The sequence below is a fragment of the Pleurotus ostreatus genome, assembly GCF_014466165.1.
Source record: "Pleurotus ostreatus strain PC9 chromosome Unknown scaffold_2, whole genome shotgun sequence".
NCBI classification, from domain to species: domain Eukaryota; kingdom Fungi; phylum Basidiomycota; class Agaricomycetes; order Agaricales; family Pleurotaceae; genus Pleurotus; species Pleurotus ostreatus.
In genome coordinates, this window is record NW_023503157.1 from 3,576,507 (window position 1) to 3,601,936 (window position 25,430).

A 25,430-nucleotide genomic window follows, 5' to 3' on the forward strand; every position below is an offset into this window, starting at 1 on the left:
CAACGGTACTAGTTGAGCTCAACAATCTCCCTGGTATCAGTATGTCAGCGGAGGATATCGCTGAAGAAATTCGATCTAGTCTCCCTGGCACCGAAGAAATCATCATCCAATACCTTGCTGGTTACCTCGTCGACGATGCTGGAGAGGAGGAAGATGTCCTCCAAGTTGCACGCTCACTTCTCGATTCCCTGGCCGGCGACCAACCAGATGTCCTCCAAAAGCTGATGAATCGACTAGCAGATATACTTGAAGATCAGCTGAACGCTCGTATAAAGAAGGCGGCTGGTCCTAAATTAATGAAGTTGGACAAAGTAATGGATATGAGTAAATCAGCCATGTCCAACACTATTGCTCTGTCTGAGGGCGTCGACCTCGAATCTATCAACAAGGGAAAGTAAGCACAGTGTATAGTCCCGGCTCCAGAACATTCAAGTTGATCTGATATTTGATCTGCATGAAGAGCCTCTCGCGTGGACATGAAGAAATTGGAGAAGCAGGAGGCCAAGCTCAAGGTCGGATCTACCCTGTCGCAGATATATGTTAAGATGACTGACATCCCACCAGGCAAAAATAGAAAAGAGGTCTCGAAGGGATCTTTACGAAGGCTCTAAACTACTAGATGCTCACAAGAAGCAGGTGAGATATTACATGTAGCGTGTAATGACAGATGTGTCTGACCCCGCATTAGCAAACGTACGAGGAGCTGTTCATGAAGGTACTTTGATTTCATGCATTGAATTCGAAACATCACTTACGTGAGTCAGATCAATCCTCTAGAAGGTGCTTCGGCGAAGAACAAGAGCAAAGACATTCATCTCCCATCCATTGACGTCAATTTTGGTTCAAATCGTATTTTGTAAGCGCTCTTGACGTTCCTAACTACATTCTTCTAACGCCTCCCTAGGTCGGGTGCAACACTGACGCTGGCGCATGGCAGGAGATATGGGCTTATTGGTCGAAACGGTGTCGGAAAGTCGACCCTTTTGCGTCATATAGCCATGCGAGAGGTTCCTATACCATCTCATATAACTATCCTTTTTGTGGAGCAGGAGGTACATCACCCTTGACCGCCCTTGTCATTACTCATGCCGCCTCTATAGATCATTGGAGATGATACCATTGCCATTGACTCGGTTTTGAAGGCCGACGTTTGGCGAGATCACTTACTCAAGGAAGAGGCGAAGTTGAATGCCCAGCTTGCTGAGCTAGAGACTGAGGGTGATGAAAAACGCTTCGAGGACGCTCGAGAAGAAGCTGCTGCGAAATTGGCGGAGGTGCATGCTAGATTGTCTGAAATGGATGCAGAGAGCGGTCCAGCTAGAGCAGCAACATTATTAGCAGGTCCTGATGACTCGATTTCTGTCACTGTACTTACTAACTGGAAGTCCCAGGTCTTGGATTCGATGAAAATGCTCAAAAGCAGCCGACGAGGTCGTTTAGTGGTGGTTGGCGGTAAGTCCTACTCGTATGTGTGACACTGGTGCTAACTCTTGATCGTCGAAATGAAGTATGAGGTTGGCCCTGGCGCGGGCACTCTTTGTCAAGGTTCGATTTCTCATTTTCTTTGTTTACGTTCGAGGAACCATTTCCGCATAGCCCACACTATTGCTGCTTGACGAACCGTCTAATCACAGTCAGTGTTTTGTGACGTTGGCCTGTCGCTCGCTGAGCCCGCTTCTCCAGTCGATCTTAACGCACTTGCATGGCTCGAGGATTACCTTCAAACATGGGCAGGAACTCTCCTTGTAGTGTAAGCCTATGCACTGCGCTCCCTTTCAATGCACTGAGCTCCCCTTGTAGCTCTCATGACCGTGCTTTCTTGTAGGGAAAATGATTTATTTCAGTTTGGTGATAGCTGATATTCTGCAGAGATGCCGTGGCCACAGATATTGTGCATCAGCACTCCGGAAGATTGGACTATTACAAAGGGTATGTTCGCTCAATATTCGCCTATAGTTACAATGATTCATTCGTCCTCAGGAATTTTACTCAATTCTACGCTACCAAATCAGAACGAGACAAGAACCTGCGGAAGGAGTATGACGCCCAAGTGGAGTACCGTAAACATCTTCAAGCATTCATTGACCGGTGGCGATATAACGCAAATCGTGGTACGTGCCATACTACAATTCATAGGACCAGTTGGTAGACCGAATCATTAGCTGCTCAGGCACAATCTAAAATCAAGATATTGGAGAAGGTAACAACGGTATTCGTGGCATAATTCGTTGGCGCTAAGTCTTTGTACGAAGTTGCCCGACCTGCAACCTCCAGAAGAAGAAGAAACGGAGAGTTTCAAGTACGCGGATTCCTTGTCAACCTGTGCCGCTGAGGTTCACTCGTTGTAGATTCCCTGAGACCGAAAAGTTATCACCACCAGTCTTACAACTCAACGAAGTCACTTTTTCATACAAACCAGAAAGGGTTTTATTGAAGAACGTGAACTTCGACATTCAGCTAGACTCGCGGATAGCAATCGTTGGCGCCAACGGTGCTGGAAAGTCTACACTGTGGGTGCACGTTACAAATGTGCTTATTGTTGATATTGAATCTTTGCGGTAGCATCAAGTTGCTAACAGGGGAGCTGACCCCGAAGGCCGGGCATGTAAACCGAAACGGTCGTCTGAGAATGTGAGGACACAACTTCAATTACTTGCAGACAGCTTCATTCAATGCTCTGCAGAGGGTACTTTGCTCAGCACCACGTAGATACGTTGATCCCTTCTATGTCGCCTGTGGAGTTCCTCGCGTCCAGATACCCCGGTAAGGTCGATCAAGAATACCGTCAGCACTTAGGCAACTTCCAAATCAGTGGAATGACTGGGTGAGTCTTTCTGACGCCTTCATATGGGTGGATTACTCACACAGGCCCCGTGCCTTCATGCCTGCAATTATTACGACCGATGTTCAGCTTACAGCCCATTGGAACGCTAAGCGGTGGTCAGAAGTCTCGCGTTGCTTTCGCGCTATTGTCGTTGCAGCGCCCACACGTATTGCTGCTTGACGAGGTACATCCATTCACGACACGACCCAGCAGTAATGCTTATCAATGCCTAGCCTACCAATCACTTGGATATCGAAGGTCTCGACGCCTTGATGCTGGCTCTTCAAACATGGAATGGTGGCGTGATCATCATCTCACACGACGAGAGGTTCATCACTACTGTCGCCAAAGAGGTGGGCACTACCTTTGAGATAGTTTGATTTATATTTCTAATTCTTTTCGGTAGTTATGGGTATGTGGAGATGGAACAGTGTATAAGTTCATGGGTGACGTACAGAGTTACAAGGTGCGCTCTCTCATAGATCGGTCCACAATTCGCAGGGCTTAATATTTGTGTTCAGAGTCTCATTGTCAGCAATGTCAAAGCCAAGGCCTAATGAAGTGTAGCATGATAATCTTCATTTACCTTTGCCTTTCTACCCCAACCAGGTGGAATTGCACTGAATTTTAGGGATTCGATTCCCATAGTAGGCATCTGTTTCGGCGAACATTATCCAAGAATAGGCCACGGAGTTTAGGGGCGTTTCGACGGAGTAGATGGGAATTTGCTCTGACCCTGGTCACATACACCAATCCACGGTCTAACATTCTTTCAGCGTGCAGCATACTTCTGCAATACCTTGCCTATTCGTGGGGTTGCCCGGATGCCACATATGTTCCCTTATGTCTTCGATGAACGTGGAAAGGGAATTGTCAAACTCCATCTACTAGCGCCCGTGGGGTGTGCAGCTCTGGTCAGGTTGCAATTCGAGACTTGGCATACTGCCGCAACCGTTCGCGCATCGTATAGATATCTCATAGCTTTTGCAATGACAGCCTGAAGTCTCCAAGGTCATTGATTGGGCGCACTTTACCTCACGGCGCTTATTCGCAGACGAATGATCAGTTCCCGTAAGTCCAAAACCTGCCGCTAACATCTCCGAGTTACTTCATTCGCTCAAGAATTAAGAGTAGGTCCCTTAGGATATGCCTATAAATCCACTCCGACGTTGAAACATTGATGGACCGTAAATAAGAGCCATTCTCCACATGGATACTATGCTATATCAGGGGATGCCCAAGCATCAAACTCCCCTCGCGGCTGTGGGAGAGCAACAGAACAGTTCTGATGTTTTGCGAACCCGGTTGCGACAGTTGTTGAGATCTTCCTACCATCATCATTTCATCAACGTGTTGCCGCCCATCAGCCTCGCTCTTATAACTATGGGCGACTGTGCCCACGCGTTATGCTTCGGATCCCCCTTCCTTCGACTTCTTTTGGGCTCCCTAGTGGAGAATTATGGTTATTTCGTTGACAACACTCTTTTTATGTTTACTTCTTTCTTGCCTGGCCATTTGCAGTCCTTACAATGTCACTGTCGATGATCGTTACGGTGGCCCCGACGGTTCAGAGATCGCGTATGGCGAAGGATGGTTCGACAGTGGGTTGAGTGAGTGCGGCCCTGGGTGCCAGTCCGCAGCTAGCTTCGCAGGTGCCACTAACGGTGAGGCCATTCAACCCAAATTTGAGCCAAACTAACATTTTCTTCCATTCTAATGATGCTAATCAGGAACATGGAAAAGGTCCACCTATGATTCGACTGCTAACTTAGACAAGCCCAAGTCTGCCAGCTTTGCCTTCAATGGTATTTCTTTCTTGGCGCCACTATTGGTTGTCCTTGTTGAACCTTCATGCAGGCACTGCGGTATATGTCTATTGCATCCTTGCACCTGCCACCGCAGCAGGTATTCCGTGCGTTGCTTCAAGAAAACCATACTATTCAAGAGATTTATATTTCAATAGGGGGAACACCGACTTAACCTTCATTTTGGATGGCAACGTGGCTCAGATGCTGAAGGATCTGTCCCTGTCGCCCCAGCGCACAGTTGTCTTTCAGCAGGACAATTTGCCATTTGGCGAGCACGGACTTACCATCGTGAATGGCCATATGGGTAGCAAATACAAACAAGTCATGGTGTTCCTTGACTCGATTGTCTATACGTACGTACCTAGCAATGTTAGATTTTCTGCTTGCTTACCTGTTAACAGCGCAGATGACAGCCAAAGCGATAAAGGTAGTCGAGGCAAGGACAAGGCTGACAGGCCGCGGAAGGGAAGTAACGCGGATGGCGATAATTTCGCGTCAACTCAAGCGACTTCTGAAAACAAGAAACTGGTGATCATCGCTGCTATCTGCGGAGTGCTAGGAGGAATATTGCTCCTTGCGATTCTGATATGGCTCTATCACCGCTTCAGAGCGAAGAGGACGAGACAGCTTCCAGCTACACCCTTGCCAGGTATGTCGAGTTGGGACCAAGACGGATTCTCGCGGCCACCAACATCTGCTCCTTCATGGCACCCAAGCCTGTTCGTACGCCAATATCCCAGTGCCCCTCCGTCACGCAGGGCTCCGTCGGTTACCTCGAGTAGACGGCACATCCTATCTAGCAGCAGCGAAGACCCAAGTTGGAGAGACATGTCGGTACAAGACATAGTCTCAGAACCCGACACATCGAATGCATCAAAGAGCGTTCATCCAGGCAGCATGCGGCAGTATGAGGACCCCTACAGCCGTCGCGACCCATTTGTTGCTGTACAACAATGGCAACAAAGGCAATCGCGGGTATCGTCGATGGAATCGACACACTCTCCAAAACCGGCGGATGGCGGGCGAAACATTGGCCCCCTTCGTTCGCCGAGTATCCTAATCCAACCACCACCGCTATTACATTAACTCTCGCCATGCGAAGGACGATGAACCATCATTGAGAGACATTAAGTGACCAGGACACTTTTGCGCTGGTTCGCGTTTCATGGACTGCGGCGGACATTTACATTGCCAAGGTCCTACATACTTATGTTCACTAATTTCATAGCAAGGAACTTCGTATTACTGTAGCCCGAAGGGTACTTTTTAACATGTTCTATTGGGGGGCCGTCTGATAGGCTGGTCGTCGTACAAGTAGTGTACATACAACAATTGAACTTCGTGAAACTCGGCGCTCATGCTGACTTCAGCTTGCGGTGCCCATAATAATACCGCGTGCGACCAACTCCAAGGAACCAGGCAACCCTGTCGTGATCCATTCTACGCATGAGAAAGGTCAAACAAAAGATTTGATCATGATGGCCCGTACCGAGCGGCGCATAAGAATATCACGAATGTGATGTTTCCATGGGTAGTTGCATTCCATGACGCAGGATTTAGCCTCAAATCACCTGGCAGACAGATCATGGAAGCCGCAATACTTTCAACCGAGATGAATCAGTCAGCCTAATTCCGTATTATGGACTCTCACTGTGTGACCTAATGGAGATGGTTAGAAATGTTGGCACTCCCTCCCAAAGACAATGAATATTTCTCACATCCGCGATAGCCATTGCCAGAAAGCTGGCACCCAAAATCTGTTCTTGGGCAGCCGGGTTACCCTTGAGCGCTGCTCTTGCGGCACGAAATACCAAGCTTGAAAGTAAGCTCAGGAGAAAGTAGCCTGCGATTAAAGATGAACCATGGTTATTCCTTGCAGGTGTGATGTACGAACAATTTCCTAGCTGCCAAATGGCCATTTTTGTACGAGCATCAAATGGAGCAGATGCTTCCGAACCAAAGGGTGGAATGAGCTCATGGTGAAACCAAGAAGCCCCATGAGTGAGCCATATCATTACCGCTGGCAGAACGGTCGAAACTAGATGGCGAGTCCTGAATGAGCACTGTTTCCACGTTGGAAAATTGGAGGCATCACATGGCTCGATGTGCAAAAACAAGGTCTTGTAGAATCCAGGTAAAGCGGGAAATTCTTCCATTTTATAGCAGTGTCGATATGTGCCGACTGAGGAGTGAAGACTTAGAGCTTGTCTGATGTTTGTGGTGAGAGTTAGACGGCCCGCGAGCGTGATCGTCGCCACGGAATGTGGGATCGTGAGAAACTGCATGTTGCCGTGATTCGGGACGTAAGTTCTGCTTGGCCCGCTGTCACGGGCGTTCGAAATGTGACAAGTTGTAGGTCACTCTGCCGCTACTACGATCATGTCGACCAGTGGTTCGCCATGGACGAAAGGACACTTGGAAACCCTATCGATACAACCAGATAGTCCAGGATCATCTGTTTTTGACTTACCTACCCAGCCTTTGCAGCCACATCCAGACAGACCCATAAACTTCACCGCAGCGAACGACGTCTCTAATATCGACGGCAAAGACTTTTCTTTCGTGGTCATCTCTGGTGGAACTGGTGGCAACGCAATCTGCTCTGCCTTTGGAAATGCGTCCTATGTCCTACCAGTTTCTGATGATGGTGGCTCATCAAGTGAGATCATCAGAGTACTTGGTGGTCCTTCCATCGGTAATATACGAACTATACTTCGATCCCGATATAGCAAGCTGATATTCTGTGAGGTAGGTGATATACGATCAAGGTTAATTCGATTGATACCCTCAGCTCCTCCGAACTCGCCTCTTGATGCGATACGGAACCTCCTCTCCTACCGCCTCCCGGCCCATTGCACCGAAAGGGAAGCACGGGACCAATGGCGCGACATAGTTGAAGGCAGAAGTGCATTATGGGCCGGCATACCGAACGATAGGAAGGAAACCATCCGTGGTAGAGCGATGTCTTCGTTTGACTATTCCCAGGACACTTTTGACGATTCAATCAGGCTTTCTGGTATATTTCGAGAGCGAGCTTTTGAAGCGCGCCCACAAGAATTTCTCTTTTGTCAACGGCAGGTACCCACAGAGCATTCGGATTGCATCGTCTTTTGTATTGAACCTGTTGTTTGAAGCATTGGGAACTATTTTCTGGCGGCGGCACAAGGCTTCTTTAGGTCCCTCCCGTCGGCCATCTTTCTATTCTCGTCCATAACGAGTAGTCAGGTTCACACTTTAATCACCAAAAGAGCCCGCGATATTCATAGCCTTCTTACCAGGCCAACATTCTGCCCGTGATTATAACTAATCATACCGTCACCATCGCCGTTGAACTGGTATGTTCTCTTTCTAGCCTATGGAAGCTACTTTGACGTTGGTGATTGATCCTGGCTACAAATAGGAAAACGGAGGTCAGATCGTTGGGCAATGTGAAATTTCACATCCGGTGCAATCAGCTCCACCATCCATCAGTGTATCCCTTTCTGAGCCATGGTCACCAACGGATGGCATGGACGAACCTCGTTCCCGGAAGCAAAATGTAATGTTCGAGGCCAATGATAAAGATCACAACGAACCCTTACCAGCTAAGATCACAAGTCAGTGAAAACCCTTATTCCTTTCGTAGACCTCGAACTTAGCTTTGTGTAGGGCTTTACTATATCAATGCTTATGGCCACGAAGTACACCCCTCCCCTAACCCTGATTACATTGCCAGTTTGTCGAGAAGCAAAGTTCTAGTATACTCCTGTGGGTCGCTATGGACAAGGTACCCCGCATGCGAGGTTCTTCCATAACTCATGATGACGCGAGTACCCTCAGCATCATGCCGTGTCTCGCTCTTCGATGCGTTTCGACCGCGATCGCCCGTTCGCGTTCTCTCCGAATCAAAGTTCTTCTGTGTACGTGATCCCAATTTAATCATTGCGATACCTAGATTAAGCCTCGATAGTGAACGGAACCAACGATAGGGAGACAAGTGGATATACAGCGGTGGACTATATCCTGTAAGCACTTATTCGTTCCGATCCCAAGCTGTTCGGTGAAGATAACTTTGTATAAGCTCCATAGTCCGCACGCTAAACTCAAATCACCAAAGCAAGCCGTACGGTCTTGGAGGGGTCAACACGACATACCCAGTCTCTGCCTTTGTTACTGATCTCGTGTATTTGAAGGGATCTGCCGTACCTGTCGACGTAGCAAAGATCACGGTTTGTATCTCACCTTCCGGGTGCCGACTTTCTGTCTGACTTGTTCTAGACTATGGGCGTGAGATGTACCGAAGTGGAAGGCCAAGATCCCAGCAATACTACTTCGGTGAAATTCGATGCAGCATCAGTTCAAAGGGCATTGGGACAATTGCTGGTCCTGGATGTATGAACCTGTAGCTCGGCTCTTGACGAAGCTTTTCTTGCATGATGACCTCCAGTTGTTCGGCAGTTATTCAACCTCGGGCAAGCTCTGTTCGCCCCAGGAAGGGGCTGATATGTACGCCGCAAATGGGATGGTCATCAGAGGCAGTTGAATCACAGCTACATTGGGCTGTTTACGCGGCATTATCAAGACAAGCAGCTCGCCATCTTGAACTACCGTCAAAGTGCCACTATCACGAACCGCGATGAATCGCGAATCATGGTATGTGTAGTAACGCAACCAAACGCGGGCCCCAGAGTGTACAGGCAATCCTTGGCTACACAAATGTTTAAAGTCCATATAACATTGCTGCTGGGCATCTCAAGGCCAGGCCAGTTCCGTTTCTCCCGATAAGGAATGAGTCGGGCTCACTTTAGCTACCACGACCTTTGGGGCGACGGAGTAGAACGTGAGTATAAATCTCGTTGATTTCCCTTGAACTAAGGTTTCTAAAGTTATGTTCTAGCCATTCAATTCTTCGGAACTTGACTCCCCACAGCCCTTCGCTCAAATTATCTATGTGAGCCAAATGCCCATGTCAGTGAGCCGGTGATCCGACTTGGACGTCTTTGCCTCGATGCAGGCCATGAGACCGTGGAGAAGCGCCTCCTTTGCTCATAGTTACTGGATTTGATGATGATGGCCACATGAACTCCACTTCTCGTTCCTTATCATAGTTTTGGATAAAGATCTCTCACTGGTGTAATCGTAGCTAATTCGTTCTGTGAATACACGCCCCGCCCTCCTTCAATCCTAAAACATGGCCAGCGGCACTGACTGCAGAGATGTTAGCTTGAGTAGTGCATCTCCGCCTATGGTGTCTCTGCCCAATAGCCTTGCCACATCACGTAACGGCAGCCGGACAAAATTGCTCTTATATTGTGAGCTAGGTCAGCGCAACTTCCACCTCGTCTTCATTCAAGTGTGATGACCATTTCGCGATCCAGAGGATGACATGTCGGACGGCGTCTATGATTTTGGAAGGTTGCCAGCAGGCGAAGACTCGCGCCCAAGTTTTTGCCTCGTTCATGAACGATACCTCTGCCAACGAAGTCACACCCATCTTCCTTCACTACTAGTCGACTCAGACGAGACACATAACGAGATGACCGCTCTCGACAGCGAGCTCGCAAGGTCACCGACAGAGGAACCGGATTCGTCGGAGGAAACAGACGTTGCGCCCGCCGTGTCCGTTCCCACAGCACGACCAGGTGGTCGTGTGCGCTTTCGTTCTCGCGTACGCATTGGTTCTGGGCTCAGCCGACAGCGTACAGACTCTTTCAGATATAGCGGGGAATACGTTGGCACCGACAGCCAGCTCTTTGTGGGCGCAGCATCCCTGTCTAGCTCACCGTCCTCCTCGATATCCGCCCCCCTCCGCTCTGAGCCCACGAACGACGACGAGCGTAGACCAGAATGGGGGCCCCTTGGTCAACGCGTCAGGTTGTTTGCATGTCGAAGCAAGGCCCGGTCCGCAATGACACCGGCGCAGGAAATGGAAAAAAGAGATAGGCGGAGGCGAAAGCTCGGATTACCCCCACTCGATCCTTCATCTTACCCCGGAGATTCGAGATTCGCTTCTCCGAATGAAAACACGCCGCTGTTGGGTTCTCCATATCAGCGCCGGTCTATGGCATCCTGGTATGCAGAACACGAGGGCGTACAGCCGGGGGATACATATGATTCAGATGATGAGAGAGAGGCAGAGTCGGAGGCATCGAGACTATCGAGGGAGGTAGATCGGACATTTGGCCCTTTGCCAGGGAGGCTGCTCAGTCGCCGTGTAAGCGGTTCACATTTCCTTCGATGACCTGTACTCAAGAACCTTGTCTCAGTGGTGGTGGTGGCAAATCGAGCCTTTCGTGACGTGCAATTGCACCATCCATGAGGACAACGAGTATTGAAAGGTGTGCCTCGATGTCCTGTGTATACCTCTTTTGCTTTTATTTCCTTGCTATCGTGTCTGCTATTGTTTTCCATATTGGGTTGAACGGATATGTTATCGCTAATAGACTTGCTGTACGTTGTACGTTGTACTTGTAGTGTCACCAATGTTGCTTGTATCCCCTTACATTATGTGTATATGTAAAACATGACGATGATTCTTCTAAATTTACTTCGAGACTAACGTTTCTTTTGGTGGCATGACCATAGTAGGAGGTAAGGTGGTGATCGGAGGCAACAAACTCGCTGCCGTCTTCCGAGCATTTTGTATCAACAATTGGTCTAACACAACGATCGCGGCCATGGCCTCGACTATGGGAACTGCGCGGGGAACCACGCACGGATCGTGTCGTCCTCTGGCGGCGAGAACGCCTGGCGTTCCGTCGTATTGTACCGTCTCTTGAGGTTGTGAGATCGTCGCAGGTGATTTGAATCCTATCCTGTGATCCAAGTATAATTATCATCACGACGTCACTTCGTAAGAGAAATATGACCAACCGGAAGTAAATATCTTCTCCGTTCGTTATTCCGCCCTGCACACCTCCACTCCAGTTCGTCTTCGTCCCAAGCGATCCATTCGTTTTTTGAACGAATGGGTCGTTATGTTTGCTTCCAGGGACCTCCGTGCCTCGGAATCCGGACCCAATTTCGAACGATTTGGTTGCAGGGATGGAGAGCATGGCATGCGCGAGCGCAGCTTCGAACTTGTCGAATACGGGTTCACCAAGACCTGAAGGGACGTTGCGTATGACGCAGGTTACCGTTCCGCCGATGGAGTCTTGTTTGTCTTTGGCACGTATGATGCGCTGAAGAGATACGACGGAGATTAGCCCCTCTCGATTGATGACGATATGTTGGGATGACATGCCCACGTATGAAATGGAACGCACCAGGGTCATTCGTTCAGCTGTCTCATGATGCGGGCAACGTGTAGGATGTGCATCTACTTGCTCTCTCGTTATGGTGGACAAGAGGTTGCGGAATTCCTCTGAGAGAGCATCAGTCACGTCGTCGTTGTCTGCATCCTTGTCAGAGGCGAGGGAGGGTGGCGCCACATGGGAAGGGAGGTGAATCTTTCCGACTGATGACACGAACGCAACCACCTCAATCCCAAAGCCAAGCTTCAAGTATTTCTCGGCGATGGCCCCCGCTGCAACGCGACCTAAGTAACAAAACCACCGTTACGTAGATGAGTTCCCATCTCTCAACTACGATGTTAATCCCTCACCAATCGTTTCGCGAGCACTACTACGCCCACCACCACTGCTAGCTTTGACGCCGTACTTTTCGAGATAGGTATAGTCGGCATGACTCGGCCGAGGATACAAGTCAGTCTCGGAGTAATCATGGGGGCGCTGGTCTTCGTTCTTCACCAGCAGTCCGATGGGTGTACCCAGAGTTACACCGTGCTCGAGCCCGGACTGGAGTTGCACGAGATCCTTTTCGTTTCTCTTCACACCCGCGCACATCGCAGCCTTGTCAGCGCCAGATCAGACGTAGAAGGCCGGATGAAGCTCACCGGTGTAGTGAGGTTACTCTGGCCTGGCCTGCGGCGGCTTAACTGCACCTGCACATCTTCTGGTGCCAGAGGTAAACCCTGTTCTCCCGCGACTGAGCGTTATGTTGTTTTAAGATCTTAAATCCGCACGTACCGGGGGACACCCATCGATGATTGCACCGACAGAGGCGCAATGGCTCTCCCCATAGGTAGTCACGCGAAACAATTTTCCAAATGTCGACATTTTGAACGAGCGAAATACGTAGCAGCAGTGGGGATTTAGGGGAGTGGGCCTCGGATTGTATCTTGCTTTATATACCCCGGGTGGTCGTTGAATCCGGCTGTTATGGATCAAGTCCAGAAGAATGATCTCTCTAGCTAGCGGGATATCTCCGCGTCGTTCGCAATGCTGCTGCAGCCGATGGGTAGCCTGGGGAACACAGGCGAATCAGTAAATGACAGTCGATTACAAGAGTCGAGTGAAATCTTATCAAGTCACGGCAGATACACGTGATGCCCTACGCGTGATCAGCTTATTTTTAGATTCGCCGCACAAGACATTCGCGCCAGGCCTTGAATTCGTTTGAAGACGAACACTCACCCAAGACCCAATATTGGGTTCAGCATTCGCCAAATATCTCCAATACTACTTCACACATGTCTGGCTCTGGCACGGCTTCCACCGGTGGGCGCTCACGGACGCAGGCGAGGAGGAAGCATAATGACGAGGCTGGGTATTTCGGGCCCGGTGGAGGCAACTCGACAGCGGGCGTGAAGAGACACGCAGTAGACAAGGCTGATGGCGATGGCCGGGCAAAGAGGAAGCGCGTGGAACCGGGAAACGGGAACACTGGACTAGGCAGCAACGCCTCACGGAAGGATGGGGGAGAAACGGAGGCAAAGACATCGTTGGTGCGCACTCTGGATTTTCTGCGCGACATACACGGAGGCTCACTGCTAATGCTCACAGGTGGACTTCTCGACCATGCCGCTCTCGGTTCTGTATCGCTACATGACACAGTTTAACCTCGTCCCCGTCATTACGCCCTCACCACTATCCCCAGAGGACCCGGCGCCGCCGTCAACCCTTGCCCATCCGTTCAGACACAGCTCACGCCCACCGAGTCCCCCTACCCAAACCACACCCGCGAACAGACCCCGTAGAGACCCCCGGGAGCAGCAGCAACATAGGAGACGGAGCCTGCGTTTGGTAGACGAATACACGCCGAGGACACCAATATTGGTGGATCTAGAGGAACTGAATGGGGTAATAGCAACGATGGTGGAGAGACATTTCAGGGAAGAGATTGTGGTCAGTGGGCGGGAGGAGGTAGACACCCTTGCCGCGTTCATGTGCGCCGTAGAGAAATTCAAGGGTAGCAAAGCGAGGTGATGCTCAGGCCTGAGTACGCTATTTGTGGTTATGTTTATTATTGTCTTTGGGCTGAATATGTTTGTAAGTCGTGCAGGTAAATCACAATTGTACAACACCGTTGTCTATGTAGGGATATAATTACAAACTCTGCGCGGTTCATTAACGACGCAAGCCCTAGGTTGGTGACCTGCCCTGACTACTTTGACTCGGCGGAGCGATCGTCACTGACTGGGAATGACTAGAAGTAGACCACAGAATCCGGTCAAGTGGCACCAGGAGTTCTCCAGATGAACTGATCGGTATTCACCCGCGATGGTAAGGTTATGGTGTGTAAACTAATGGTCTGACGCCCCTTTTACGACAGGCCTGAACGGAGTAGAAAAGTAGAGAAAGACGTATTTACTTGCTGAGAACACGCCGTGTTGTCTCCTCAAGTTCTACACCACCCCTAAACCAACCTTCGTCGTCAGTACTCGCAGCATCTTGATGATAGGAGGATGGGTGAGCCAATTTGCAAGGCCTCCACTCGGTTGACGAGGTAGGAGTTCCTCAATCATCGAAGCTAGGCTAGGCCTCTCGCTTCATGATGAGATTGTATGGCCCCAGCAGAGAAATCATAGAAAGCTCGCTCACGCAAAGGAGTGACTAGACGGTGAGTATTTGATATTTTGTACCGAATTGTTACAGTGAATGAGTCTTACTGTGAACTGTGTTGTCACGATGTTATTTTCATAGAGTTGACAACCCTAGCCGGTATTAATATAGTCATCGATGTATTTCGATTACCATCTGATAACATTGCTGGGAGATACAGCTTGGAATGGTGCCTACCATTCGTGTCTACCGTCTGCCATTAGCCTCAGGCTACGGGTGGCTATAGTCGTTTAGCTTGTAATCGTTCACCGGCTCAACTTTTAGCACTCCCTTCATATCAAGTGAAAGGAGAGATGAACGAATATGACGGACGAGCGGATCTACGTCGTCGGTACCGCGCGCTGAAAGATTGAGGGCCAGCGTAACGCTTCGCAGGTGGCCCACATCCACAAGCGGACCGAGACTATCTGTCGCTTTCTCCCACGCGGATCCATCATCCCAATCTATCGAACGAACCGGCGAGTGGAAAGGTATCACGACCATAAGTTCTTCGAGATGCGAAAGCGAGTTCGGGGGTATAGACGCGAAGAATTGCTTCAAGACAAGAAGCGTGGAACGGTAGGCATCGTCGATACTGGTCGTCAACACGAGTGTGAGGCTTCGCATGGCAGAGTACTCCCAGAAATTGGGAAACTGAAGGATTCTGTTAGGGCCCATGTCTAGAGAATGCCTGTCAAATACAGCGAAGGATCTTTGAAGGAGGGACGCGCACAGAATACGGGGAGGCGCAATGTAACTGATATATTCAAGGGGCTATCGCATGGGATGCACGCATGAACGACATTCCTTGGTGCGCTGTCCCACCATGCAGAGGAGATATCCGTGACCTGAGCGTACTGCTGAAGATTAGGTATCTTGCATGGAAGATGGCCATCGGTGGAAGATCCAAAGACGTTCATCGCTGCGAGCTTCGGGAGATCAGCTACGAGCAACGTGTCTACTGCGGCAGTCCCGCCACTATGAACATCGTACGACACGTGAGTGAGCGATAGATATCGAAGGGAATTCGTGCAGCCACTGAGGAGGTGGGCCAGTTCTGCAGCTCCGGGCGTGAATCTCCAACGACTTAGATGGAGTCGCTCGAATAAGGGATTGCATACAATGAGTCGAAGGGAATTAACAAGATCCGGAGGTAGCGAGATCCAAGCGTCGGCGAATGCGCGTAAGACGAGGGTGCGTACATTTGGAAAGTAACTGAGAAGTTGGTGGAGAATGGGATCATGAACGAGGGGAGATGCTGTGTGTATGTGCAGCTCAATGCGTCGAAAGAGCTGAGACAGATGAGGCGAGTCCTTCAAGAGGCTGAGAAGCCTTGTGCATTGTTGAAAGCCGGGTAAATCGTCCACGGTGTAGTTCAAGGCGAATGTGCTGAACATTCGGCTCCGGGTTGGCGTGCACCATGATTTGCACACCAAAGAAAACGCCCCTAGTTCAGACTTGCCATCGTCAACATACGTTAGCACATTGTCCAAGATATCGATAGGGATGTCCGCTGCCATGGTGGTGGTTGGGGTGGAAGAGCGATCCACATGGAGCGCCGTGAGCAAATTTCATCTCCGCGGTGCCATTATTTACAACTAAGTTCGTAGTACCGTTCCGGACCCTGTATTGTGCTGCAGATGGTCTCCTGTCGGCGTGGCATTGGGAGTGACTGAGATCTTGTTTCTATATCAGAGCCTCTCGCATTGAATGGTCACGTATGGTCGGAAGGTAAGGGCGAATGTAAGCTTAGAAATTAGAATAGGACGAGTCCATAGACCCGTTGCATCAACGGCAGCCTTTGATTATTTGCTAAAGAGGAAAGCGGTTGTCTGGCATTCGCTTCGCGGGCAGGTGTAGTAGGGGTAAAAAGGAAATCGTCGTTATTTTTGAACGTATGCAGAAGGGATCCTGAAACCTTGTAGCGATACATTGGTGTAGCCAGTGAGTCGAGAGGCTTGTATTCAGAGTGCGTATATATCTTCATGACAGTGAGATCAAAGACTCACGAGACAGAGAAACAGCGTCATATCATTGCTTGATCTCGATGGTTCTGATTTGTTGGTCGGTAGGCTGATAACGAAGCTTAGCTGATGCTGAGAATTTGGTTATAATTCAGGTCCCTGATCAAGTTCACGTCTCGTCACTTCACAACCTTGATTTTTCTTGAATTTGCTGGGGGATCCGGGATGTCGATCGGAGAGGAGTTAATGTTGAACGTTTGAAGTAGATCAGATTTTGACAATATAATAACGTCTAGTATCTACGTTGCAGCAGTCCCACGTCAGCATTGAAATGAATAAAGGTCGTGAAGTAGAAGAAATAGACAGAACATGAGTAAGGGTGTCTCAGAGTCCAACCACTGGGGCCTCAGAGCTTAGAAAACACACACAGTTAATCACCGACTTTTGTATGATGGCGGTGTTGAAGTAAGCTGACGAGGGTCGCACGATATCCGAATAATCAAGTAGCGTATTCCGTTTGACTGGGACTCCAGCAAACGCATAAAGAAAAGAACACATGCGCGCGAAACGATACTACAGTAGTCACGTGTACCCCTATACCCCTGTACCGCCAGGATTGTACCGTGCTATCAATCGTGTCTGGTCGATGCCGCAAAGTAGGAGATATTGGGGGCAATTGAGCCTTGATTCTATATCACCTCCTCTCGCATCAAATGTTTCCGGCCGGCCTAGAGGTAGCACAGACTTGTATGCCAAAAAGTGAGTCACCCTGTAGGTTATTCGGAACAAATTGCGTCTCCGCTGCACCGCTGTTACGCGAGGGTGACTAGGAGGGAATATCACAATTAGATATCTAATCACAAGAGTAAATTGTGACAATCTGAAAGAATAGATAAACCGATGTTGTACCAGACATACTCTGTAAAGATATACTAAGAACATGACCTCCAACGTGTGCTGCACGATGCGATCAGGAGTCATTGGAGCATGTACTGTAATAGGCTATCACAACAACAGAAGTCGGGCTCAGAGCCTATGAGACACCGCCAGCAGACCGTCTACTCCTGTAGGATGGAGGTACTATGCTGACGATGGTCTCCGGTCGATGTAGCAAGGCTGTTAGGGGCGACCGAGTCCCCGTCTCTCTGCCGTCGAAGGTCTCCGGCTGGCCTGGTATAGGGGACTTGTAAGCTAGGAAGGGAGCGACACGCTGCATTGAGGATATCCTTGCTTCGAATGCCAGCGCGGAAATTGATTGTCGCGCTTTCACCTTGCGAGCTCTGACACGTAAGAACAACCAACAAGAAAGAAGGCCGAGGATAAGTCCGCCCACGCCTACCGAGACTCCGATGACTAGTCGTATATTTGGCCGGGAGGGTGCATTGTCCTTCGGTCGAGTTGGGCCTGCCAAAGGTAAAAATTCAGTCCTAAGGAGGAATCATGAGAATTCAAGACAGAAAAGAAGAACGGGGACAACAGCACGTGTAGATGATAGAATCCAAAAACATCATCACTTGTGCAAACGAACTATTCGGGTGCCCATTCACAATGGTGAGATTATGATATTTATCAACGAGGCCTGTTGCTGAGAAGACTGTTTGGGCAATCGGAAAACCTGGGGCTTTGCTGATAAAATATGATACTTGGTCGTCCAAAAGGAATGTCATATCAGAGTTGCCTCTGCCCATCAAACCCAAGTTTGCAAGTAAACCTAAACTGATACAAAGGTGAACTCACGGCACTCCTGCTCCTGTTTGCACATTTGTTATGGTATTAACGTAGACGGCCGTCCCTAGAGCAAAGATTGTATGTGTTAAGAGCATAGAACGGTAGAACATACCTTTGAAGGAGAATGTTGCAACCTTTGGCCTGTCTGTCGGGTCCTGTGACTGATATATCGAACGCTTCCAAGTTTCTTTCATATTTTGGTCAGCTAAGATGGACGAGGAGGGTGGGTGCCGTAGTTACGGTTGAAGGCTTGATGAAAAACCGCCTCGTGACATCCTGGGGAAGGGCAAAAATCGACACCGCTCTCAAACTATCCTTCACCGAAATGTATCGTGTTTCCAATTTGAGGGAAGGGCCCAAACTTGTCGTCAACCGTGACGTTGAAGGGATCCGCTAAGACAAAACTCGTACCAGCGATAAGTAGAAGGAGCATGGATAGAGATTTACCCATGGATGATGCTCGAATCCACCAGGGGTTCGGGAGAGACGGGGATGCATCAAAGATGGCTTGATAAAGTAGCTTATATTAATGTGCCATCGAGTGACAGGTGAGTTCGAAGACCAAGCACATCAGATATGCAGTACAGTGTTTTGATGGCTGAGCTGAGCTTTTGGTCTGGAGGCAGTGGTATGGTGCGCTGGGAATTCAATAGTCAGCGCTTCAGCGCTCACCTACCCATCAGAATCAGGAGTATAGCAAAAGTGATCGCATGCACAGTGAGGACCGTACGACTATGACGGTCACCAGCAAGCCCAACCAGAGTTTATCAAATCCTTGGAGCAATGGGAGTTTCCTTTGCATTTGGATTTGCGCGCGATTCAGACGTAAGTGCGGGCGGCTGATGGCTAAGGGGGTGTTCTTGACGACGACCGGCTATGTCGAGATGGCAGAAACGAGCAGACTGAGTACGCCATCATCCTAGAAGATCAAGCTATTGTATCTTTACCGGGAAGGACTGAACTGACGAACTACGTTAGACACCAACCGTAGGTAGTACTCCCTCGATTGAAGTTTCAAGTGCAAACCGTAGCTAGACTACCGTCTGAGCGTACCGTCATGTTCTGAGTTGATGACAGACTTACCTCCGAAAATTTGTCCCAGGACTGTTCTTGGGCCCAATGGAGGTTGGTGTGAGAACTTATAGAACCCCCACTCCTGCCATTGTTTGCTCCTGTATGGTGGTGATGCCGTGCTCACGGTCGACGGGCAGATGGGACGATGGGGGGCGATTGGGTTCTTCCAGCATCGAGAATGGAGGATTGGCGGAGGAGACTTCTAGGCTAGGAAAGGAGTATTCCGTTGCATTAGAAATGTCCGTGAATGGTATGATGATGATGAGGAAAATGACTCCCTGGCATCCGCCTTGCAGTATCCTCTGATAAAGATCTAGGGCAAAGCGTCTTCAACCTCGGAGCCACCGAGGCATGCGATTTCGAAACTTGGAATGAATAAATTTAGCGGGGAGGAATTGCTGGGCGATTGTGCCCACGCCGAGAATAGTTTACAACCAGGACTGTGAAGTCATGGTGGAGATATCATGAAACCCTGTTAAGCAGTGCATCGAAGGATGATGGTTCCCTGAGACACAGCAGGAGGTGGTGGTTTACGGAGCGTATGCCATTTTGTCAATTGCTACTAAGAGACCAGCTACGAATCACATCAGTATCTTCGCGCCGCAACAGGATTATGATCCTACTAATTGACCTTGAGTCACATCACCCTACGTAGATGTTCAAGTCGTCCGGGAAAAAGACAAGGTGGCCTCTGTTCGCAGAACACAAATTAAAAGTGAAACCATACAATGTTTATTCGCAGCTTCAACCATAGAAACATCGAGTTTGCATCGCTTATAGAGAAGGACTGATCGCTCCTCCGTCGACCGACATCACCTGGCCCTACGATGCGTCAATGATGATGTTAGTGGAAACGAGCGAGAGAACGCACGGTAACAAAAGATGCTTCAGGTTTGACTAGGTATGCAACGATGCTTGCCACTGGCTCGGGGCAAGTGACCTTCAGATTCGGCTGCCCATAGAACTGGAATGCCAACATCGATACGGTCACCGAAGAAAAGGAGAGGGACTGACCTTTCTAAAGACTCTGTACGGCACGAGGAGTCTCTCGTCGTATTTGGCCCTGGCTAGAGATCAAAGTTATTGCATTTGGGGGTCAGATACGGGAGTGGGCATCTACGTACCCGTCTCAGAGCCAATGGTTCCCGGTGCGTATGCATTCACGGTAATGCTATATCCGGAGAGCTCTGATGCTGCTGGACGAGAAGTATTCAGTGCGTTTAAGTGATGGGGGTCCCAGAGAGAAAAGTATACGATTAGCAAAGGATTTTTGTGAGACGTAGTGTTAGTGAGTCTTGGGGAATCACGTACCAAGGCTTTGGGTGATAGAGCGCACGGCGGATTTCGATGCGCAATATGCACCTTGATGAATGTTTCCTAACGGCATGGAAGTTATCAAAGGAGGGAGAATAGGGGGGCAGGACAAATGCTAACCTCCAAGTCCAACCATTGAACACGCGCCTAACCAAACGAAAATTCAACTAACGAGTCCACAGAAGGATCGAGTTGAATCTAGTTTACCTATAATACGTCCGTCTTGAATATTCTGTTTGACCATTTGGCGGGCAGCGTGTTTGTAACAGAGGAGGACTCCTCGCAAGTTTATGGAGAAGAGGGCGTCCCAATCATCGACAACGGCTAGTGGGAGGTATGTAAGCCAGGGGGAAGGGCCATAGAAAACGAAGCAAAACAGATACCATCCATAATAGTTGTGGTTGTACCCGCGATCCCAGCATTGGCGACCATCTGTCCGTGGATATCAGTCTCAGATCTTGTATGTACTCTGAGAAGAGAGGGTACACACAACATCCAAACGTCCGAAGACACGTACGGCTTCTTGAATCATGTTCTCTACATCTACCTCTTTCGAAACATCTCCGACAACAGGATGCGCGACGATATCATTGGCCGTGTATGGGACTCGATACGACGTGGTTGATCCAAGTATGTTCAGCTGTTTGACTACGGTATCTAATTGCGACGATCTGGAAGGGATGTCGTTGACGATGACGAGGAGGCCGTCAGTCACCAGGCGGACGGCGATCGCTTGGCCAATCCCTTGTGCGGCGCCAGTAACAATTGCGACGCGAGGAGGAGGGGTAGAAGGGATCTCGAGACTTGCGTCCCCGTGGATCGACATGGCTCGGAGGAACTTGGGAGGCATGGGGTAAACGAGAGTTCTGTCTGTCGTTGAGTCGATTAGCAGGATTTCGCGGCGTTTTATACGGTCTTTCGTAGGTCGATGTATGTAGGGGGCCTGAGAGGCGCGAGTAAGTTCATGGTTGGAGGGCTGTGTCTAGCTGTGTCGGGGAAAGAATCATCCATGGTATTCTATACGCTGGAAGGTAAACCGTGCGGCGTGCGCAGCGTAATGAGTGCTACTTAGAGGTTAAAATATCCTTCAGTGCGTAGCAGCACCACGTTCCCTGCAGCATGTTCTTGAATCTTCGCATGATTGAACGTGTCTCTTCGAAAGATTGGAAGATTAGAAGCGCGCAGCATAGAACACGAAGTGCGATGAGTGACTGCTTGAGGTACTTGACTGTGAGCTTTGAAGCTGTGATCCATCTACATATCACCCCGCAGTAGAGATAATCGATTGTGGCACTGTTGAGTGCCCTGTAGGGAATCAGAAGGGGCATGTTGATAAAGCTAAAAGTACCCACTGGACTGCGGTGCTCATCTTGAAGGCGAACAACAAGTATCGCAAGGGAGAAGCAAGGGAATGCTGTTACACATACACCGATAACCCGATCATCTCGAGATCTAGAAATTGCGCAAATTGTTGAGGCTTTTCTCAAATGCAATGCTGTGGTGAACCTGCCGTCTTCGCAAGGTGTGAAGAGTGTGCCAAAGGTAGACGTGATCTAGACCGAAGACGTCAAGTGCCAATGTCACCAACAACAAAATAATCGACTCACAATTCTGAAGAGTGAGTGGTCGACCGGTCAACAGTCGAAACGTTGTCACTTGAGAGCGCGATATTTTGACATTACAATGAGTATTGCGTAATATATTGGTGTCTTAGGCTTTCGCCCAATATGCAAATATATGGATACAACGATGGGGGGTTGGCGTCCGAAACATCTAAACGGGTACATATACATTATACTTATCATGAGCTAACGCTGAAGGACTCTCCGCAACCGCAAGCATCCTTGATATTGGGATTACGGAATGCGAACTTGGCGCTGAGCAGGGAAAGATGAGAATTGCATCATTAGAGCACTGAATAACGCGCACCTCAGGGCATCTTCCTTCCAGTCCATCTCGCTCCCGATGATCGAGAACAATGCCTTGCTGTCTATGAGGACTCGTACACCATCCTGCTCGACGATCTCATCGAACTTTCCTGGCTTGTCGACGTATTCAAGGTGGTACGACAAGCCAGCGCAACCCTTGTTGCGGACACCTATGCGGATGAGCTGGGGAGTCGGTCCCTTCAAAAGTGCTCTCAATCTCTCCACAGCGGTAGGTGTCTGTTACCAGGAATGTCTCTAAGTTCAGGCCGGTAATGAGATTCATATGGTGCTCACAATATCTAGTGCGGCTTTGGTGGACCTTAGCTTTGGTCTAGGCCGCTCGGCTTTCGGAGCAGGGGGTGGGGGAGCCGCCGTCTGGGGCGAAGAAGCGTTCGAGGACAGCGACGTCGCAGACGGTACGACGAGGGGAGGTGAATTCGCAAGCGATGGCTCGAGGCGGTCACTTCCACTTCGGAGTGCGGACATCAAGGCTCTCCGGGTACACAGTCCGGGTGTTGCGGGATTGAACGCGGAGAACAAGGGATGCGAGAGGCGGGCTGCGTGGCCGAGACGAGACATGCGGGTCGCCGACGCTGCCATCAACGATGGTGAAAATGGTGGTGATGATGGAAACTGTGGTCGCTGTTCAGAATTTGGACCAGTCATCATCGGGCTGTTGTCCTTTGTTTGTCAACAGCTTCGGCATCAGCCAATCAGATCGAGTGTATAACATCTGATAACGTGATCCTTTCCCTTTTCGAATTTCCATCCAAAAACTGCTAAACTGCTCGAAGTCGGCACATATTTGGAGTCTGGACTTTGATGTCTCGTTTGAAACTAGAGGAAACTGAGACCTCGATGCGACACACGTTTCATTTGCCATAGGGCGGAAATAAGCTAGATACTGCTAGTCCTTCTACCACTTGTCCTTGATCTTCACCCCTGCCCGCCTCTGAATTTCCTCAGCCACCAATCTCGCACTAACCACACATCCCTCCAGTAGTGGAATACCCTTACAAGCGTACGCACCGCAGAACCAAATGCGCGCCCCGCCGTTATGCTGTCCTATCCCCTGCAACCTGCCCAACCGCCCTGTGCCTTTATCGTCCTCGATGTACAGCCCCTTCAGCGCGTGCTTGGAGTCCATGGTAACCACTGCTCGTTCGAGTTTGGAGACGCTGAGGATGCTGTCGGTTCGCGGTGGAATTATGGGGTTCGTCGTTTGGTACACGGGCGTGGGGTACCCCGCCGGCCGCCTCAGAATGTGTGTCGTCATCGCATGGGCGTGCATGGGCGAAACACAGTATTGATGGTCTTCTGGCCGCGCTTTCGTAACAAAGGAGCCCGACTTGCAGCGCACCAAGTTCAGATCCCTTCTGTCCACGACGCTGTCCGGCAGCATCATGTCGTCCGTGTGGTTGATGACGATGCTCGTCCGGTACATGAATTTCTTCAAGCAATCCAGCTGCTGGCGCACCTCGGCCAGCCTATGCGATTCTTCTAATGGCAACGACAAAGCGAACGCTTCCAAAAGGGGGACAGCTCTGTTAGCCTGCGTAGCAAATACCACGTGCTCGAAGCCAGAGAGGGTTTTCTGCATGCCGCCTGTTACACAAGTAACCGCGATGAGATGAGGGTCGTGCGCATCCAGTTCGATTGATGATATGGGCGCCCCGAGGTGGATCTCCTTTATTCCAGTACTGAGCCGCCGGACGACGTCCCTGACGCCATTTTCCAGTACATAGTGGTGTGTGCCGAATGGAAACCAAATATAGTCTAGAAACTACCATTACAAGATGACATCTACCGGCAAGCCGCAGCGCTCACCAAGTATCTCCTCGATGGGATGCTCCATCATATCGTCTTCGGAAGTTGTGCACACGGCTAGAAACAGGGGAACCATAACTTCCGACACGAATTGTTTCCAAGCTACATCGAGGCTCAAGAATTTCGAAACCATTCCCTTCGGAGTGCTCCTGGAGGTCCATTCCTTGAAAGTCATGTTCTTGATGTCCTTTGACCGAAGGAACGGCATTGACATACACAGTAGGCGCAGGTAGCAAATCGCTAACGGCGGTATCATTGCTGCGTAAAGGCCCCAACAACATATCCACGTAATAGTGCGAAGGAGCCATGGTTCGTGCTTCAGAGACGAGTCGGGCCGCATTGCAGACGGCATGCTGAGACCCCGCTTGCCGGAGCTGCCGTTGTAGATCATAGTGGCTGAGATCTTCTGCGAATGGGATGATAGCTGGGAGAATGAATATGTGAAGTCATCTGCACGGAATGAGGCACCCAGGGATTTATAGAGCCTGATGAGTTGGGGGTAGGCACCTATAACATTACTGTAGTACTACTCTTCAGTAGTACTACCGAACATACCTCCAAGAAACGACCTCATTGGCACATCCACGCGCCAGTCGTCCTGTGTCCCAGGTATAGGCAGCGATATGGACGAAGCATCCATCCCAAACGTATTCATCTGCACCAAAGCTAAAAGAAAATTTCAAGATAGAACTCGGCAATCATACTCACCTTCTCAAATAAATGTACCTCGAACTCTACGTTTTCTTCGCGGTCGGTGTGCGACAGAAGGTACGCCGCCGTCAATCCAGCCAGTCCACTGCCTACCACGGCGACTTTGACGGTCTTCTTCATGGTCGCTCCTCGAGGTTTAAGAGCAAGAATTAATTATTCGCTGTCATGAAGGTAACCGAACCGAGCACGAGCCAGCGGAGGTGCTCGTGAGAGAGAGAGCTTGCGCCCGTCACCCACAGCATTGGCATCATCATCATGTATCGTATGATAATTGATTAGCGGAGTGAATCTGGTATCCCCGCTACCCGAGCGGTACAGGGCTTGTAACATAGAGTTGGCGGTATATATATAAATTACAGTACATCTACTACTACATCAAAGCACCGACTAAT

At 49.7% G+C, this 25,430-nt stretch overlaps 11 protein-coding genes across 11 annotated transcripts; 5 read left to right on the top strand and 6 right to left on the bottom strand.

The window, feature by feature from the left end:
• Positions 1 to 41: 41 nt before the first annotated feature.
• PC9H_004152 (uncharacterized protein) lies at positions 42 to 3,381 on the top strand (the record flags this gene model as incomplete). The annotated part of the gene is made up of 23 exons (XM_036773739.1): positions 42 to 394; positions 461 to 512; positions 565 to 636; positions 689 to 715; positions 765 to 856; positions 905 to 1,052; positions 1,101 to 1,341; positions 1,392 to 1,452; positions 1,509 to 1,545; positions 1,597 to 1,633; positions 1,684 to 1,750; positions 1,801 to 1,821; positions 1,870 to 1,929; positions 1,981 to 2,111; positions 2,163 to 2,200; positions 2,253 to 2,299; positions 2,349 to 2,510; positions 2,563 to 2,631; positions 2,684 to 2,824; positions 2,912 to 3,008; positions 3,058 to 3,177; positions 3,231 to 3,290; positions 3,346 to 3,381. 23 exons carry the CDS (start codon positions 42 to 44, stop codon positions 3,379 to 3,381), a joined length of 2,169 nt encoding a protein of 722 aa, XP_036635212.1.
• Positions 3,382 to 4,230: 849 nt separating this feature from the next.
• Positions 4,231 to 5,718, top strand: PC9H_004153 (uncharacterized protein; the record flags this gene model as incomplete). The annotated part of the gene is made up of 6 exons (XM_036773740.1): positions 4,231 to 4,286; positions 4,346 to 4,488; positions 4,555 to 4,629; positions 4,682 to 4,736; positions 4,788 to 4,985; positions 5,034 to 5,718. The coding sequence occupies 6 exons, from the start codon at positions 4,231 to 4,233 to the stop codon at positions 5,716 to 5,718; spliced, it is 1,212 nt and encodes a 403-aa protein (XP_036635213.1).
• A 269-nt stretch (positions 5,719 to 5,987) lies between these two features.
• Positions 5,988 to 6,788, bottom strand: PC9H_004154 (uncharacterized protein; the record flags this gene model as incomplete). The annotated part of the gene is made up of 6 exons (XM_036773741.1): positions 5,988 to 6,057; positions 6,122 to 6,232; positions 6,284 to 6,291; positions 6,351 to 6,475; positions 6,527 to 6,670; positions 6,728 to 6,788. The coding sequence occupies 6 exons, from the start codon at positions 6,786 to 6,788 to the stop codon at positions 5,988 to 5,990; spliced, it is 519 nt and encodes a 172-aa protein (XP_036635214.1).
• A 223-nt stretch (positions 6,789 to 7,011) lies between these two features.
• Positions 7,012 to 9,009, top strand: PC9H_004155 (uncharacterized protein; the record flags this gene model as incomplete). Its single annotated transcript, XM_036773742.1, has 11 exons — positions 7,012 to 7,327; positions 7,385 to 7,585; positions 7,641 to 7,710; positions 7,767 to 7,857; positions 7,911 to 7,967; positions 8,033 to 8,228; positions 8,281 to 8,398; positions 8,452 to 8,531; positions 8,582 to 8,636; positions 8,693 to 8,840; positions 8,890 to 9,009. The coding sequence occupies 11 exons, from the start codon at positions 7,012 to 7,014 to the stop codon at positions 9,007 to 9,009; spliced, it is 1,452 nt and encodes a 483-aa protein (XP_036635215.1).
• Positions 9,010 to 9,802: 793 nt separating this feature from the next.
• PC9H_004156 (uncharacterized protein) lies at positions 9,803 to 10,946 on the top strand (the record flags this gene model as incomplete). Its single annotated transcript, XM_036773743.1, has 3 exons — positions 9,803 to 9,932; positions 9,990 to 10,825; positions 10,878 to 10,946. 3 exons carry the CDS (start codon positions 9,803 to 9,805, stop codon positions 10,944 to 10,946), a joined length of 1,035 nt encoding a protein of 344 aa, XP_036635216.1.
• Positions 10,947 to 11,155: 209 nt separating this feature from the next.
• PC9H_004157 (uncharacterized protein) lies at positions 11,156 to 12,728 on the bottom strand (the record flags this gene model as incomplete). Its single annotated transcript, XM_036773744.1, has 6 exons — positions 11,156 to 11,426; positions 11,485 to 11,792; positions 11,877 to 12,148; positions 12,215 to 12,437; positions 12,506 to 12,583; positions 12,639 to 12,728. The coding sequence occupies 6 exons, from the start codon at positions 12,726 to 12,728 to the stop codon at positions 11,156 to 11,158; spliced, it is 1,242 nt and encodes a 413-aa protein (XP_036635217.1).
• A 413-nt stretch (positions 12,729 to 13,141) lies between these two features.
• Positions 13,142 to 13,877, top strand: PC9H_004158 (uncharacterized protein; the record flags this gene model as incomplete). Its single annotated transcript, XM_036773745.1, has 2 exons — positions 13,142 to 13,396; positions 13,455 to 13,877. 2 exons carry the CDS (start codon positions 13,142 to 13,144, stop codon positions 13,875 to 13,877), a joined length of 678 nt encoding a protein of 225 aa, XP_036635218.1.
• An 846-nt stretch (positions 13,878 to 14,723) lies between these two features.
• On the bottom strand, positions 14,724 to 16,012 carry PC9H_004159 (uncharacterized protein; the record flags this gene model as incomplete). The annotated part of the gene is made up of 2 exons (XM_036773746.1): positions 14,724 to 15,172; positions 15,226 to 16,012. The coding sequence occupies 2 exons, from the start codon at positions 16,010 to 16,012 to the stop codon at positions 14,724 to 14,726; spliced, it is 1,236 nt and encodes a 411-aa protein (XP_036635219.1).
• Positions 16,013 to 20,032: 4,020 nt separating this feature from the next.
• Positions 20,033 to 21,422, bottom strand: PC9H_004160 (uncharacterized protein; the record flags this gene model as incomplete). Its single annotated transcript, XM_036773747.1, has 9 exons — positions 20,033 to 20,080; positions 20,130 to 20,222; positions 20,273 to 20,325; positions 20,383 to 20,454; positions 20,570 to 20,635; positions 20,693 to 20,719; positions 20,780 to 20,896; positions 20,956 to 21,004; positions 21,063 to 21,422. The coding sequence occupies 9 exons, from the start codon at positions 21,420 to 21,422 to the stop codon at positions 20,033 to 20,035; spliced, it is 885 nt and encodes a 294-aa protein (XP_036635220.1).
• A 951-nt stretch (positions 21,423 to 22,373) lies between these two features.
• ISA1 (Iron-sulfur assembly protein 1) lies at positions 22,374 to 23,100 on the bottom strand (the record flags this gene model as incomplete). The annotated part of the gene is made up of 3 exons (XM_036773748.1): positions 22,374 to 22,449; positions 22,502 to 22,737; positions 22,795 to 23,100. 3 exons carry the CDS (start codon positions 23,098 to 23,100, stop codon positions 22,374 to 22,376), a joined length of 618 nt encoding a protein of 205 aa, XP_036635221.1.
• Positions 23,101 to 23,416: 316 nt separating this feature from the next.
• On the bottom strand, positions 23,417 to 25,158 carry PC9H_004162 (uncharacterized protein; the record flags this gene model as incomplete). Its single annotated transcript, XM_036773749.1, has 4 exons — positions 23,417 to 24,276; positions 24,328 to 24,834; positions 24,883 to 24,982; positions 25,036 to 25,158. The coding sequence occupies 4 exons, from the start codon at positions 25,156 to 25,158 to the stop codon at positions 23,417 to 23,419; spliced, it is 1,590 nt and encodes a 529-aa protein (XP_036635222.1).
• Positions 25,159 to 25,430: the final 272 nt, after the last annotated feature.